Source organism: Asterias amurensis, chromosome 14 (genome assembly GCF_032118995.1).
Source record: "Asterias amurensis chromosome 14, ASM3211899v1".
In the NCBI taxonomy this organism is placed as follows: Eukaryota; Metazoa; Echinodermata; class Asteroidea; order Forcipulatida; family Asteriidae; genus Asterias; species Asterias amurensis.
The window spans coordinates 10,211,711-10,228,156 of record NC_092661.1 but is presented as its reverse complement, the minus strand read 5'-3'; the positions used below and the strand labels follow the sequence as shown (position 1 = coordinate 10,228,156).

At 39.6% G+C, this 16,446-nt stretch overlaps 1 protein-coding gene across 2 annotated transcripts in view; it reads right to left on the bottom strand.

The window, feature by feature from the left end:
• Positions 1 to 421: 421 nt before the first annotated feature.
• The window catches only part of LOC139946880 (glutamate receptor ionotropic, kainate 2-like), an 84,657-nt gene continuing 68,632 nt past the window's right edge, over positions 422 to 16,446 (bottom strand). For both annotated transcript variants that reach the window (XM_071944639.1, XM_071944638.1), the window contains 9 exons: positions 15,957 to 16,112; positions 13,557 to 13,664; positions 12,361 to 12,465; positions 11,247 to 11,453; positions 9,993 to 10,271; positions 9,246 to 9,527; positions 8,481 to 8,709; positions 7,488 to 7,744; positions 422 to 5,261 (listed from right to left, as the gene is read on the bottom strand). In XM_071944639.1, the coding sequence (XP_071800740.1) occupies positions 5,097 to 5,261; positions 7,488 to 7,744; positions 8,481 to 8,709; positions 9,246 to 9,527; positions 9,993 to 10,271; positions 11,247 to 11,453; positions 12,361 to 12,465; positions 13,557 to 13,664; positions 15,957 to 16,112 (1,788 nt within the window). In that variant the 3' untranslated portion in view covers positions 422 to 5,096. The remainder of the gene's footprint in view (positions 5,262 to 7,487; positions 7,745 to 8,480; positions 8,710 to 9,245; positions 9,528 to 9,992; positions 10,272 to 11,246; positions 11,454 to 12,360; positions 12,466 to 13,556; positions 13,665 to 15,956; positions 16,113 to 16,446) is intronic.

The window sequence follows — 16,446 nt, the reverse complement described above, 5'->3', positions numbered from 1 at the left end:
GACCGATTGAGCTCAAATTTTCACAGGTTTGTTATTTTATGCATATGTTTAGATACACCAACTGTGAAGGCTAATGTATGGCAATTACCAATAGTGTCCACACTGGTGTCCACTGTCTTTAAAGCAGCTCTATCAAACTGGTCTCAACTTTATGAAGCTGCTTAACCACAACTTTTAGCTAAGCACAGTAAAAATTATGCTAACCAGGTTGAGGTTACCTGCCAAAGTACCAAATCATGGGCCGTCTTTGAATATATACATACCGTGCTAATTATTTTGTTGGCAGGGGCATGCTTAGAGATTAAAATCGTGTTAGAGCCAGTGACGTACTTCGTTGTTAGTGTTATGTGTGAGTGAGGGGTTGGTACATGACTCAACATATCGCACAATAAAGGAGACAAGTTACATTTTTGTAATGCTTTAAGTTTGATTAATTTTGTTATTTTCTTCAAAAATAATGGATTGGCATAGTCCTTCAATTACACTTCACCCGCAAAAAAATTTACTAAATAAATAAATAAATAAATAAATACAGAGCCATTTAATATTCTGCAAACAAACAATTATGTGTCTGACAACCATAAACTCTCCGTTGTGGAACTTGCACCACTTTATATCAATTATTTGTGCTACTTTTAATTCAACAGCATATTTACATATTATTCAAATGGAAAAAAGAGTGCGGTGACTAGATAATGTAACAACGCTAATAACAATAATTTAACCTTTAACTCATCCGTGGTAATTTTGTTAAAGACATAATAAACTCGTTCCCTCAGTTCATTAACTTGTGAATACATGTTCAATAATATAAATTACAGGTACAAATTTGTCTTTCCAAAACTACTATTCAGTACATCATAATTTTCTAACCTTTGAACTGCTTTAAAAAAAATGCAAAATATTCATGCGCTTGCGCAGTCAACTCAGAGTCTACAGGGCCCAACTTCATAAAATTCTGTAAGCACAAAACTCGCTAGGCTCATCAGTGTAGTTGCTTAGCCAAATCAGAATACAGGCCCAAAATTACATTAAGTATGCATTGTAGCGGCTGGTTTCCGATTAAATTTTTGCCTAGCAAAGAAATGGGTCGAGCAGTATTTTCTGCTTAAGAGCTTTACGAAATTGACGCACCGTTATAATGGTAAGTGGCTTAATAACATGTCATTTATCGGGATCTGGACCTACCCTAAGCTATTTTGAATACGAAATTCCTATGAAGAAGAATGATAGATATTTTAAAGTTAATGAATCCATAAACAGTAATTTATGTCAGACCCAATATTAAACAAAAAAAGAGATGTGGGATGGGGCAACTTTTGTTAGCACTGTTGTGATGAAACTCCCTTGTGAAATGCATGTCTCGTTGATTTATTGCTCGTTAAATATAGAAGGTCAGATTAAAACGTACGTTGACGTACCGAATATACCCTCTATGCAGTGCACACCTTTGTTTGAAAAGAAGAAGGTACATTTGTTATAGCAAGTATGTTTGTTACAAGTTACAAACTATGCGATAATTACACATTGGAACAGTTAACATGAAGATACATAATACTCTCCATTTCCATAACATAACTTCATACCTCAAAACTGCTTTCTCAAAAGTAGTTCATTCAGAAAATTGTTGACTGCCTTTCTGTGATACATGGGTACATTTATAAACACTTCACCAACAAAGGTGTGCACTGCATTCGTATAATAAACCAGATATATCGGTACTAATTGATTTCAACTGTGTACGGTTAATTTTCAAAACCTCCCTTTTTTCGAGCAATACATCACAGCCATGCATTTCATAACAACGGAAGTTTCATCACTACAAATGTACTCATGCAAATTTGTTTGGTTTTTTGAGAAAGCAGCCGAACAGAGAAAGACAGAAGTTAGGGATGGTTTAGTTATTCCCTATACACAAGCAATTTGAAATGTCATAGCAATGTTGCAACAAACATTAGTTTACATAATTAGTAGTTAGTATAGGGGAAATTGATATATGTGTGTCTACATGACTCCTCTATCAACAACTTATAAAACCTGTGTTTAACAATCTCATTTCAAGATAGCGTAATTCGGTATTCAATCAAATTATGTACTTTTTTGTACAGTCTCTACTTAAAAACACAACGACATCGCCCGCCATTTTGAAGAGTCAGATTAACACCAACCTCGTTCTCATAAGTATTGCGTCGGGAAACGTATCAAGCTCCAGTTATTATTTGGTTTTTACCCAAGCTTAAGTTACTTTAGATAATACACTGGGGACAATGATGAGTTCATGCATCCTATGGTGCGAGGCTGAAAGGTTAAAGCATGCCGTTAGTGATGGAAGTTGCGTTAGAGAGAAGAGCAAGGGAAAAATAATGGCAAGTCACAAAAACACAATAATAAGCTAAGCAGAACAAAGTCATTCAAAGTTACTTTGGCTAAATGCAAAGTATCCTGCTCAAAATTGCTAAGCATGGATTTGTTTTAACCAGTATTTTGTGCTAAGGGGGCTCTAAGAAATTGGGACCAGAACGGTGTCGTAGATAATTGGATCTCAAACTGGCGAGCACTTGCCAGGGATTAAAATAACCAGATGAAGAGGTGGATATTATATCCCTATAATACAATTTTGGCTTAAACAATAGATATATTATCTTGACACAATTAAACTAAACCAACGCGATATCTCAAAAACACTACTGATACGGTATACAAAATATATAGTTTACAACAGCCGTCGAGTGAGTAGTTTCACGTCAACATGAAACAGTCATCAGTATTAAAACAGAGGGTGCTATAAGCTGACTAGGAAAGATGCCTTAGTCATACAACAAAACCACAAAATCAACTGTAACCAATCATTATAATTGCCCATAGTAAAATTACATAAACATTCAAATACTGAAGTGATTTTAATATTTACAGAGAAGAGTGGAAACAAATACGACGCAAACAAAATGTTTTTCCAACTAAAAAAAACAGAACCATTTTCTACATATTGCTCTGTGGTATACTAATTATTGCTGTTATAGACAGGTATTAAAACACACTGGACGCAAGATAGGTCCAACACCCACGTAGACAGTAGTTCAAAGCGAGTTGTAATTCCACGAATCTTTGGTACAGTTTGGGTCAAGAAAACAAAGCTTATAGCTGTCACCAACGGTTGCAAATAAAAAGCACAAGCCTTAATGAATTTTTTAGATAAAGTTAAGAGTTTTTGACTCGACAAAATACTTGACATTATACTTAAATATGAACGAACAACCATGCATCCCAGTTGCATATAGGAGAGTATCACAATACTTCCCGAAAAAATATCTGAAAGACACACCATCGATTTATAACAAAGTGGAACACACTTCAAATATAACAGCAATATTTTCGTCACTATTTACATAATGATAATAGTTATATTAATATGTTGTTATAACCCAGCATCGGTATTAAATATTCATAGATATCTTTTCGAGGAAATTAGTACTATTTATAGAATCATGACGTATATTATTTTAAGCACTCAGACTAATGAAAAGAGCTATTTTGTATAAAAGTATCAATAAGCGCAATAATAAGAAACGATCAATAAATCAGATAGCTATACACCTCGTATTCCTATAAGATAGTTTCTTATGTTTGTACGTTCTCCCACCGATCCATGGGTGTAGACTTCTACACCAAAACACCAGGTAATTTAGTTCTAGGAAATGTACGTATGCCCAGGATTACGTTAACACTATAAAGTTACCTGGTAATAAGTCTGCCTCAAGGCAGCATTGCAGAGATCCCCCATCATGATTGACATTGTAACACGCTGCCGCCATTTTGGATTGTGTGCACGCAGTGTGCAGAGACGCACGTGTGGTGCGCGTTTTACCCACGTGGCGGATTAATAAGCAGTGCAACATTTGGGCGAGGTCTCGTAGATCGGCCTCCTCTCTGTATAGTTAAACAAAACTACCTGAGCCTAGAAAACTCCAAACCGTAACTTCACAACTTTGCCATTATCAAGCTAATTCAGCATATTAATCATATTATTGTTTAACAAATCGAATTACACCGTTATACATCACTGTACAACTATTTGATAAAAACTCCGTTTCACACAAAAAAAATGCTGTCGAGGGCACATTGACCGCTTGACCCATTTATAATGGAAGTCACCAATGCCCTGCACTGAGTCATTTTTATTATTATTAATAATTATTAGTTGACAATCTTGAAAATCCACAGTTCCCACCAATCTATTGGGAAAGAAATTAGTCAACATTAGTGGTCTGGCAGTAGTCAGTATTGTGTAACGTGTCAAACATTCACAATCAATCTTGACTCCCCTCCCCCACAACATCTCGGATTAAAGCAGACCGAATTTGAGTAGTTATAATGTTTGGAACATGGACGCTGTCAGTCGGTCCTTGGCAAAGTCTGCTCGCGATATCAGATGGCAAGCTGATTTACACGTATGCCCTCATCATAGTATTCTACATACTTTATTATTATAACTAAAGTCAATCGTGACCGTGGTATCACCGTTTACTAGTTTATGCAAAGCTGTTACCATAAACCATAATACAGGATAAGTAAGTTCAACTAACAAAGGTTCGAGTCTCGAGGGATTAATATGAGGGGGTTGAAAGCTACAACATCTTAAGCCTTAGAACCCCCAGTGCCTTGCTTGTGGAGTGGGTCACTTGGGGATGACCCGAGGTGCATGACGTCACCACGAGAGGGCGAGTGTGGTCGTTCGATTAGCTCTTGTCAGGGGCTCACCCGAGTGGGGGCCGCGGGGTCGACATAGGGAGGCTCTCAATAGACTACTTATTCGAACTGCTCCTGCTCACCTCATCCACAGTCTCTCGTGTCAATGGAAAAAAACTCACATTCTCCCTCGCTAACCAAAAGTCTCGTGATAAACCAACTGAAGGGCGCCATCCCCAGTTCGTGCACACAACAGTCAGTGCCAGAACGAATACTCAAAAAATGAATGCCCTGCCAGTTTAGTTGTTTTCTGGAAGCCCCGGATGTCTACAGCAGTCTATTATGTATGTTCTGCTTTTATATAACAATGTACAAGTTTTTTACACTGGTTTGCTTCATTGTTTTGGTATTTATGCGACCGTCTCTGCCATGTTCATGGGGAACGTTTGTCCGTTGAGCCCGCTTGGATAGGGAGCTGGCATGTACTTATGATCCACCGATCGTTGATTTCGGGGTTTGCCGTTGCAGCGGCAGGCGAACCGGAACTCGGACATCATCTCAGCACATAACGATTTCTAGAAAGGAAAACAAAAATCAAGAATAAGATCTCTTTCATTAGAGCATGTTACTTCCAAACTGGTTTTATCCCTTTGGTGTATTCTCCAGGGTTACCTCCTCCCCTGCCGTTTCAAAGTTTTTTAAAGTCAAAAACTCATCTTTCTTGTTAGATCATTTGTCCTTGAATGTGTATCTTTGTCTTGTAACAATTAATTATCCAAGCTAATTATTTCATTAATTTATTCAGTATTTCTGTGTTTTTTTCTTCTTGTTTATTTCTAGAGGCACTCCACTACAAGCCTTTGGTTTACTAGAATCGTGCCTCCCCAATTATCTTCTGCATTATGTTATGTGCTATCCAGGAAGCAAATAAATGTTATTTTAAATTGACTTCGAGTGAATTACATTGTGGGGTGTTATGTTAAGAGCACCGAACTGGAGCTCAGGGCCCAATTTCATAGAGCTGCTTAACGGTCGTTTTTGTGGTTATCGGGCGCACATAGCAAATGTTTCATTTCATAGCGTTGGTTAAGCAATATTATTTGCTTATAGCGGCAAGCAAACAAGCAAAAAGGGTCCTTAAAGCCCCATTTCTGCTTAAGCACTCTGTTTAGGCATAGAGCAAAATTTCCTAGAGCTGCCTGCAACGGTCGATTTTGTGCTTATTGGGCGCACCTAGCACATTTTTCATTTCATAGCCTTAGCATAAAGCGGTTCCAGCCTCTATTTTGCTCAAGCACCCCATTCACACAGCGCATAGTGCAACATCCTTGCAAATGTTGTTATTGTGCCGGCGCAGCGGTGTGTATTGTACGTTTTTGAATGGTAGGTGTAGTCATGGTGTAGTGGAGAAAACGAGTGTCTAAAATGCTTCAGAAATGTTCGTACAATGTGTTATCTTCTTGTTTACTTTCAAGTTAGTGTGTAAACCTTTCATGGGGCGCTTTGAACCATAACAAAAATACATGTAAGACCATGGTAAGACCATGGAGGAATAAATTATTCCTCCATGGTAAGACAGAGAAGGCGATGATTTTTTTTTCGCAACTCTGCATTTATATCGCCCGCCATTTTGTCAGTGGAGGCCTACCCTCTTCTTTTTTTGCTTAAGCATTATACGATCTAAAATCTTGGGCGCGCTGTTTGTTTACGTGCTTAACCTCGTGACATATGTGTACATTCCTCCATGGTTTAAGCAGTTGTTTTTGCTACGTTAAGAAAAAGAAAAAAACTGCTAACCGTTAAGCAGCTCTATCAAATTGGGCCCAGGTGTTTCTGATCAGCAGAGTTTGGGTTCGAGTCCCGTCCGAGACAATCATTGGTACTCTTGAGCAAGATATTTTTCCATAAGAGCTTTGTCGTTCGGATGGGACATTAAACCGCAGGTCCCGTGTACTATATGATTGGTAGTGCACATAAAAGAACCCAGAACCTTTAATGTGGAATAGTATGAGAAAAGGGATTAACCGCGTGTTTCTGGGTCACACAGCAAGCATCTTTGTGTAGAGATTTCCTCAGTCCACAATGAAAGTCAACTGGAAACACTGAAATCATTAGTTTTCACACCCCAGGCCTTGCTAATGTGAAGTGCTAGGCATTTAAAATAAAGTTTTGTTTCTGTTCAACTATTATGTTATTTAGCGTTCTCCCTCTACAGTTTATTTTAAACACATGAGGACCAGTCGGAATTCATGAGTCTGGCGGACTATTGAAAAGAAGAGCTAACTGGACCTTATGGCTAGTCACTGAAAATGTTAAGTGCAAACCCTATCCTCATTTACGAATGAAATGAGTTCTTACGTCCTAGTCTGATCTTAATCTACCTGAACCTCATTGTTATGGGTAAACTTCATTAGATGTTGTGTTGTTATTGCAATCCAAATTAGAAGTAATATAATAATAATATTAATACACAAGCATTTCTATAGCGCCCCACGAAGAATGTTAGAGTTCCTTCCAAAAGGAAGGTCCCTCCTCACAAAGCACATAGACCCTATACATCTACCCTATACATCTACCCAGGGGTATAAATGGGCATCTGCGAGGGTAGAGGTTGATATTGTGAATGAAAAAGCCTTTGGAGCGATATAAACTGTTGCCCAGGTTGTATACTGTGAAACATTAAAATGGATGTTATTGGCCCTATGACCAGGGCACTGTAAAGCGCATTGATACGGTTATAGTGAAACGCGCTATATAAGAGTTATTATTATTACTTGTCAACGTTTACAAAAGAATCATACCCGGTCTATTTCAGCATTCTGCCTCGACTTCCATATGAATTCTGCTATAGCAACGAGTATCCCCAGTATAACGCCTGCTATAAGAACCAGAAATATGCCGCCTATATTTTCCAGTCCCAGCTCGTTGGCGTCTGAATTATTGACGCTGTCCATAACGCACTGGCCCGTCTTCCACCATTCGTTCTTTAAATTAATCAACTTCTCATTCTCTTGTAACCGAAGCACCGAGGAGGTAATCTTGTCTCTCAGCTTCGAACCTATAACAAGAATTTTATTCTGAGTTAGTAGAAAAAGCAACAGTTAAAGCAGCCAGAGCCGTTGAGGCAGGAGATTCAAACTTCTTCTGATAGCGCCCTCTTTTGAATCCTCCTCCTCCAGCCCTTTTAGTTTCTCATATGGGGAACAGAACCTCCGGCGGACAGAAATCCCTGGGACACCGTATTAGAGAAAAATGTGACAATTTGTAATGGGAGATATAGGACGCTAGGTGGCAGCAGACTTACCGGGTAAGTTTCCATTGTTTTTGTAGTTATGAGCGTGCGGACATGACCGAGAACAATGGATTTTACCTGGTAAGTCTGCTGCCACCTAGCGTCCCAAAAGTCTCCCATTTGGAAGCCATTTTTGTACACAAAACCGCATGGGTGAATAATAGGGTGCTAGACTAATCTGCCCATTGGGTTGATATGCATTTGGAACGAAAATGGCGCCATCAACCATGTGGTCGAAACAATTATTGTTATTGGAGCTGCTTGAGCAGAAAAGAATGTTTGATATGTTTTGCTTTTAAAACTAAGCAGGTTACCATTAAAATTTGTGTACATGTCAAATGTTTAGCTGACAAACTTAGTCTGGTAAGCATACTTTTGTTCTGCTTAGCAACTTGTTATGCTTAAGCAGCTCTATTAAATTGGGCACAGGTTACTCCTTGTACCTTCTGATAGTTCACTATTAATTATAAATTAAAATTATGTGCATTTATTGTGTTTTTACCTAACGGTGTGCCGATACCATAACCTCTTGAGTTTAACAATCCCCCAATGGTTGTTAGGTTTTTACAGTGTCTTGCCACCACATATTCAGCCACGGTGGACTCCATCAAGAAGGCATAGTTCTTCTCACGCAGTACGCGGGTAACTGCCTCGTCATACGTGTTCATGAACACGCTGGGGCGTGAGCTCATGAACTCCCACATCGCCTTGTAGGTTTCAATATTTGAACGCTGAAGTATAAAGCAAAAAAAAAAAAAAACAGTCAGCAATACATAGAAGCAACTGTGATTTGTGTTCTTGGCATTTATTTTCCAGGCCAAGTGCTAGTTCACGAAATAAAGCCTTGATTTTCTTGCTTGCTTTAAGAGACTTTGGGGACACTAGGTGGCAGCAAACATGATAGGTATTGTTCTTGGAAATAAGCGCATGCTCTGAACTTGTAAACAATGGATATTTACTAGGCAAGTCTGCCGCCACCTAGTGTTCCAAAACCTACCATTCCAGGTTTGTCACCTAGCCTACAAAGCATACATTAACCTAGACTGGTCCCCAGACCAAGCATAATTCAGGGCATGTCTTGTCCTGTCAATAATGTCAGGGGACCACTGCCAGTGCTGGATGTCACAAAGAGTTTGGACTAGTAACTCGTCTTTACTTAACGCTAACCTTAAGTTTTGAATATCTCCAAGGACTAGTCCTAATTGTTCTTTGTGAAATCGACCCCTGATCTTTCACAAACACCACACGATTGTAATGCTTCCCTTACCTTAAAAAATGTGTGGGACGAGCCACTATTTCTCGTTCCGTACTCAATCTTGGTCTGTTTTGCCAAGTCGTCGGCACTCTCGATCTCCGAGACCATCCTCTCGACTGTGAGGAAAGCGGCCAGGTTGGCGGTGTAGGAGGACACTAGGATGAGAGAGAAGAACCACCAGAAGCCACTGAGTACCCGGGTAGAGAAGGCCTTCGGATTGACCTCCGATCCCTGCTGCATTAGGCCTCCAAACGCAAACCAGATACAGCTAAGGAGGTTAAACTGATTCTCCACCTTCATGACATTATGAATTAAAATGCAGGTCATCCAAAAGATAAACAAATGACTGCTAAAAAACAAAACCTGTGACCACATCAGCTCATACAACAACCACATACTCAGGCCCTAATTTTATAAAAGCATAGAAAGTGTTGATTAACATCAAGAGTTTACCAGCCAAAATTGCAATAAGTTTATATCTTCGTATCTTCAAGCAAGACACTTAACGGAAATTCTTCTCATCACCCAGGGGGTAAATGGCCGGGTACCTGTGAGGACAGATATGGTTCTTGTGGTTAATTAGGCTTTGGTGTGCTATATACTTGTGTAGCACAGGCTCTACACTCCTTTAAAAAAGATGAGATGGTTTATGGAATGAAATATACGGCCCAGTGACCAGTGGTAATAATGTTTTAAGGGCGATGACCATTCTTGGAAGTTGCATTTTATAATCAGTATTATTATTAGAAGGTTATGTACCTTGTCATAGTCAGGGTTACAGGGGTGTTCGTTGTACCATTCGTAAGGACTGAACCGGGCCAGGAGGAACATGGTCAAGGCAACCACCAGGAACGCGATGACCACATACATCCAAATATCGAAGGAGAGCGGGTTGAGGAAGGAGAAGACACCCGGGTTCTGAGGCATCGGTACCCGGTACAGGATGGTGATGCCGAGATGCATGTATGGCTTGGAGAAATCTATTACCTGCTCCCGGACGTAGGTGATGGTCAGAGGTGCTACAACCAAGTCTGCCCTCTGTACTCAGATAGTCAAGTGAGAAGTAACTCATAAGTCATGATTAACTTGTGACATGCACAAAATAGTTAATAGCCAGAGTCTTTATAGAAGGCCAAAAGACAACACAACACAACTAACATGAACAGGTAACTAACTGTTTAGCCTTAGAGAAAGACTCTGCTCGGGTCTAAAAGTCAGGCCATTAAGTATTTGTTGCATTTATACCACAGGTCCTTTTGGTTGGTATAAAGCAGTTTGCAACATAATTCTATTTTCTAATTTGTGTCATCTGATGTTTCACACCTTTCAAAGCTAAATATCTTAGTGTTTGCATACCATGCTCGATATATAACAGCGGGTTAACCCACAATATTTCCACACTCATTTTCTCTTGCACAAAGGTACCTCCTTAAAATTATCTAACAAGGTCCTGAGATTCCCAGTACACAATAAAAACACAATATGAGGAGGGGGTGTTTTGCATGCATTGTAGTTCCTTGCTTTCTGATTGCTGTGACAGTTACTCAATATCAATTTCCCAAAAGAGTCTGAAGGTGCAAAGCGAACCTAAGCCCATTTCAAAACGACTGGATTTGGCTATGGATTCGGCTCAGGCTAGCTTGGCCCCGCAGTTGTTTTGACAATTGCACATGCATTGCGGATACGCGTCCATGGTTTCAGACGAGAGACCGGAGCCTCAAGCTGAACCCAAAGCCAAAGCCATGGTTTCGAAGTGGGCCCTAGAACAGTGTGGATACACTGCAGGTCCCAAATTTTGGGCCAAAACCTGTAAATGCGAAGAGCGGCAGTCCATGGATCATCTCCTTACTCTACCCCCTACTTCCATCACCAACTACAACAGACGACCAGCCTAAGGCTAATGACACTGCCATTCAGTGTGGTAACTGCTGGAGGGATAGCATTTGAGCAGCATGGACACAAGATGAAGAACTTCCCAAAAGACAGTCAAGGGTACCACGGTACCACACTTACCCCGCTGATGAGCTCGCCGATCATACCGTTCCATGTACCGTCTATCTCCGCTCCGTAGTTGCCGTCCTCGACCAACTGAATCTCGTACTTGAAGCCAATGTCCTTAGCGATTAGCTCGAGGAGATCGATGCAATAACCCTCGTACCGATCATTGCCATGAAGTTCAACCCCTTCCGCAGTCTCCCGCAACATGACGTAGGGGCTTTCCTGAGAAGAGAAATGGTGGAAGGAAGATGAGGTAAGTTTCTCATACACACAGGTACCACAGAGTGCCACCTAGTTAATACCAAACCTTCAGTAATTCTTTCTGTATCAACTAATATTTGCTTTTGTAATTACTTGACATCTCTACTAATTTGTATTACTGTTTTGTTTTCATCTCAAAGCACACAGAAGCTTATCTTTGATTGTCATGATATGTGCTATACAAGAATGGTTCGATGTTATTATTATACCTTCCAGACTAAAATTTGGTACATGGGTCTCTATGAAAAAGATTCCTCGGATGGCCACACAGTATCATATAGGGCCAGCTAACAAAGTTCCAGGTACTGCCACAAAGTACAATACCTTCTAGGCTAGCATTGGGTGCAGTGTCTGCCTGCTTGTACAGCTGGCAAAGGTACCACACACTGCCTCAAAGTACCATCCAGGCTTGCATTGGGTGCGTTGGGTGTAGTTTCTACTGCTTGTACAGCCGACACTGGTACCACATGCCACCTTCTATAGAGTAGGAACAGTTGACACTGGTCCCACAGCCTGCCAGAAAGTACCATACCATCTAGGGACAGCAGTGCCACTGGTACTACTGACTGCCACATAGTACCATACCTTTGGGGACAGCTGCATGACACCCAGGTACCACACAGATGGCCACAAAGGTCCATCCGGTAAGGTTTTGAGTCTTGGCTTTGTGTTTTCATATACTGGTACCACAGATTGCCACATTTAAAGTACCACAACTTCCCACAACTTCCAGGCTATGGGTGAAATGTTTCTGTGAGGTACACAAAGTGGCATTGCAGTCACTTTCTTTATTATAAGCAGAGACAAACATGGCACCAGTATATATCGATGTGTGTATTAATTCAGAGGAAAGATTTAGTGTTCTCACCAAGATAGTTGTGACTTTGTAAGTTCTGTTGGTGCCAGTATCGTTTGTTCGATCTTCGACCTTCCGTCTGAACTCAAACCCTTGAATGGAGTCCCAAGTTCCAATCTGGCAAAAATAATTCCATAACAAAAATATTATGATGATAATTAGTAGAAATTTATTTGTTTATTACAGGTCAGAGCACACGAAATAATAATAATAATACTCGGTAATATTAGAGACAGTGAACACTATTGGTAATTGTCAAAGACCAGTCTTCTCACTTGGTGTATCTCAACATAAGTATAAAAATAAAAAACTGTGAACATTTGACTCAACCTGCTCAATCGGTCGTCGAAAACGCGAGATAATAATGAAAGAAAAAAACACCCTTGTCACACGAAGTTATGTGCTTTCAGATGCTTGATTTCGAGACCTCAAATTCTAAATCTGAGGTCTTGAAATCAAATTTTGTGGAAATTTACTTCTTTCTCGAAAACTACATTACTTCAGAGGGAGCCGTTTCTCACAACGTTTTACACTATCACCAGCTACCCATTACTCGTTACCAAAAAAAGGTTTTACTCTGATAATTATTTTGAGTAAATACCAATAGTGTCCACTGCCTTTAATGATAGTATTATAATCTCTATATAGTAATGAAACAAGGGTCCGATCTAAAGTGCCTTGTGGTGTGATGTGTATGCCTGACGATATCGGTGTAAAAAAGATGATGAAGGAATCTCAGTTTGAGATGTAAGACGAAAAAGCCCACACCATCGTGACCCAATTTCATAGAACTGGTTCATCGGTCCATTCGGTTCAATTGCAACTGATTGTAAAGTCAAACTTGAAACTGCTTGTTTCGTAGCTTTTGATTGTTTTGTTCATAATTAATAGTTAATCGTACATCTGTGCTTAACGTGACAGAGGATGGCGGAACTAAAACATTGTTTTCGAACAGTTTATTTTAAAATGTACGCAAACAATCAATAAAGGTGCACGGGTATTCAATTCAACTCATTTAAACTACTCTGTATTAGATCCCCAACAAAGGGTATTGCTCGCACTCAGTAAAACCATTGAAACATTGATACATTTACAAACACAAACCACTAAAAAACTCGGTGTTTTCTTCCCAGTATGTCACCCTGTGGACCCCACCCCTCTCCCCTACCGGAGTTCAGTATCACCCTCTCCTAGTGTGTTATTATTACCTGTTCCATTCCTAATGGTCCCAACTCAGAGATGAAGTAGCTAGGGTTATCTCGTTCACCGTGTATGTCGAATCGGATCTCACCAGTCAGCCCTTCAGGCATGTCAACCTGTGTTTAAATTAGCAAATTAATTTCGAAAAATGTAATTCTGAGGTCTCGAAATCAAATTCAAATATTTTAGTGGAAAATTACTTCTTTCTCGAAAAATATGTTACTTCAGAGGGAGTCGTTCTTACAATGTTTCATACTATCAACAGTTCTCCATTGCTTGTTACCAAGTAACTTTTAATGCTAACAAATATTTTCAGAAAAATACAAATAGTGTCCAGTGCTATTAATATGAGGTTTTTTTTTCAGGCCACAGAACAAAAGAATGTCCACAGGGCCAAATGGGGATGGAAATTTCTCTGCATTTTCACAAAGCTTCTTTATAAGACACAAAGTGAAATAATTATTCTCACCAACAACAAACCTCCGCCCGATCGATCAAAACGTACTTCATAAAGCAATTAACTTTATTAGAGCTTTCTTGCATGCCCTACAGACTGTGTTTTAGTCCCGGGATACCGGGTTGGTTTATTTGTCGACATGGACGGCTAGAGCCATCAAAAGACAAAACCATGTGTTGAACTGCTATACCCTTAATTGCTGTTGACCTATTTCTCTTGGCGCAATTGTACCAAAGTACTTAGCTTTTTATCTTTCGTTCACCCTCGAGTACTAAACCGTTGTGATTATTATCGGGGTTTTGATCGACTACCTAGATTTCATTCCGGCATTGAGGGATTGGACGAAAGAGCAAAATGGAAGCTTGATCTAAATATTACATATTGTTCCAACAATAAACAAATATACATTTGGTTTGCGGCTACACCGTGTGTGTTTCTACTTTCCAGGTAGTTTGTTGTTCTTTAGAGAACTGTCTTTATCTTTTACAACAGCAAAGTAGATTTTCGGAATCCGGGAGACTTCTCAGTTCAAAAAAGAACTGTAAGGTTGAAAATCGGCCGGGACTATAATATACTACTTTAGCTTAGTGGATCGTTATTAACTTCACTGCCTCGGAGTAAGTTCTTAATTGGTCTCAACGTTTCGACTAGCTTGCTCTAGTTATCGTCAGGGGAATAATCTTATATCTGGATGAGACAGTAATCAAGAAAACTTTAAGGGCACACTGACCCAATTAATATAAAAACTACCGGCGATGGATTTTATCATAGCTTATATTCCTCCCCTTTCAACCCCGTATCTGAGCAGAAACTCTGCAAGTTTGTCTACTGCAGTTTATTACATACGAAATATTGATTGTTAGCCTACTGGTATTATTGAAGGAAAGATGTAATGGACATTGTACCAACTTGCTGCAAATTCTTGCCAAAAGCCTAAAGCAAAAACTAAAAATTAAGCAGAAACTTTGCAAGTCTGTTTTAAACTAGACATAGCATACAAAATATTGATTGTAAGCCTATCAGTATTGTTGAAGGAAAGATGAAAATGTACATTCCACGAAATTCTCACAATTCTTGCCACAGGGCTAAGACAAAAGTAAGCAGAAACTTTGCAAGCATGCTTACAAATACAAATAGAATACACAATATTGATTATATAGGAGTATTTATTTTAGGAAAGGAGTAATGGACATTCCCCCGAACTATTCACAATTCTTGCCAAAGGCTTCGAGCAAGACGCTTATAAGACAATGATCAATATTGCGCACCTTAAAATGACAAGTGTGTCCACTGCCTTTCTCTATTAAATTTTTAAAAGTAGCTGCGTATAATAACCCTATATTCAAATAAATAGGCAGTTTGGGGAGTATTGTATTTTTTCAAACAAATCTTAGGTCATGGGGTCTTAACATTTTATGAGTCAGTATGACCCAGAAAATGAGTCAACAAACCCTCGAAGTTGGTCAACTTGACGCAGAATCCCGCTCCAAATCCCATATTATTGGCTCGTTTTTGCCGGTTACATAGTCTTTATTTCCGTTACGGGCAGACCCAGGATTTTTAGAAAAGGTAGGCGCAAACTTTAAGGGCTATAGTTTCAAAGTTGTGAAATTTTCAGTAAAGTTGATCGCGGCGTAGTGGTCCCACTACCAAACTGATACCGCGTAAATTCTTTTCAGCAAAAAATAAATAAAAAAATATTCAGGTTTTAGTTTAATGGTGAACCGTAAAACGGTGAATCGGGAAGGAGGAAGCGTTTCCTATACTACATGCATGTAATCTTCTTGTGTAACTCGATATCAAAGGCGTCAGAACGGCTCCCAACAATCGTGTGCAGTATTTAAAATGCCATTTTGTGCAACCTGGGTCTACTGGGGGGTTCTTCTAAGTGGCCATACGAGTTGTAAAATTATATCCCACTTTCTCCCTTTTCGCAAACTTTTTCACTTACCGATTTCAGTGCATTGAAGTAGCTCAGGCCCAGGTCCCACGGCTGCTGACCGGCATTGCAAGGCAGCTCAGCAGTCGAGACGGGCTTGGTCTGCCCGACGATGTGCAGCGCTCGCTTCGCCACGTTGACGGCATCAAACATAAGTGCTGCCTCCGTCTGGGCAAATAGTCAAGTATGTAGGTTTTATTAAAACACTTGTTCTCTGGTAGTCAGGACGCTCCATAATGGAGTGCTTTTTACAAACACTGATTAAATTGGTATATTTACTAGACCCACTCAGAATTGATGGCTGCTTTTTAAAGAGAACTGCCTGGAAGTATTATAAAATGAGGTCCATCTTCTTTGTAGATTTTACAAGCAAAGGCAAAGGCAAAGTGCAGAAAAATAGATGATTCAATTCATTTCAAGTCAAATATACATTTATGTCAATACTTCCATGAACAATATCGGCAAGTACATGTTACTGCGGAGTAAAGCGAAAATACCATTA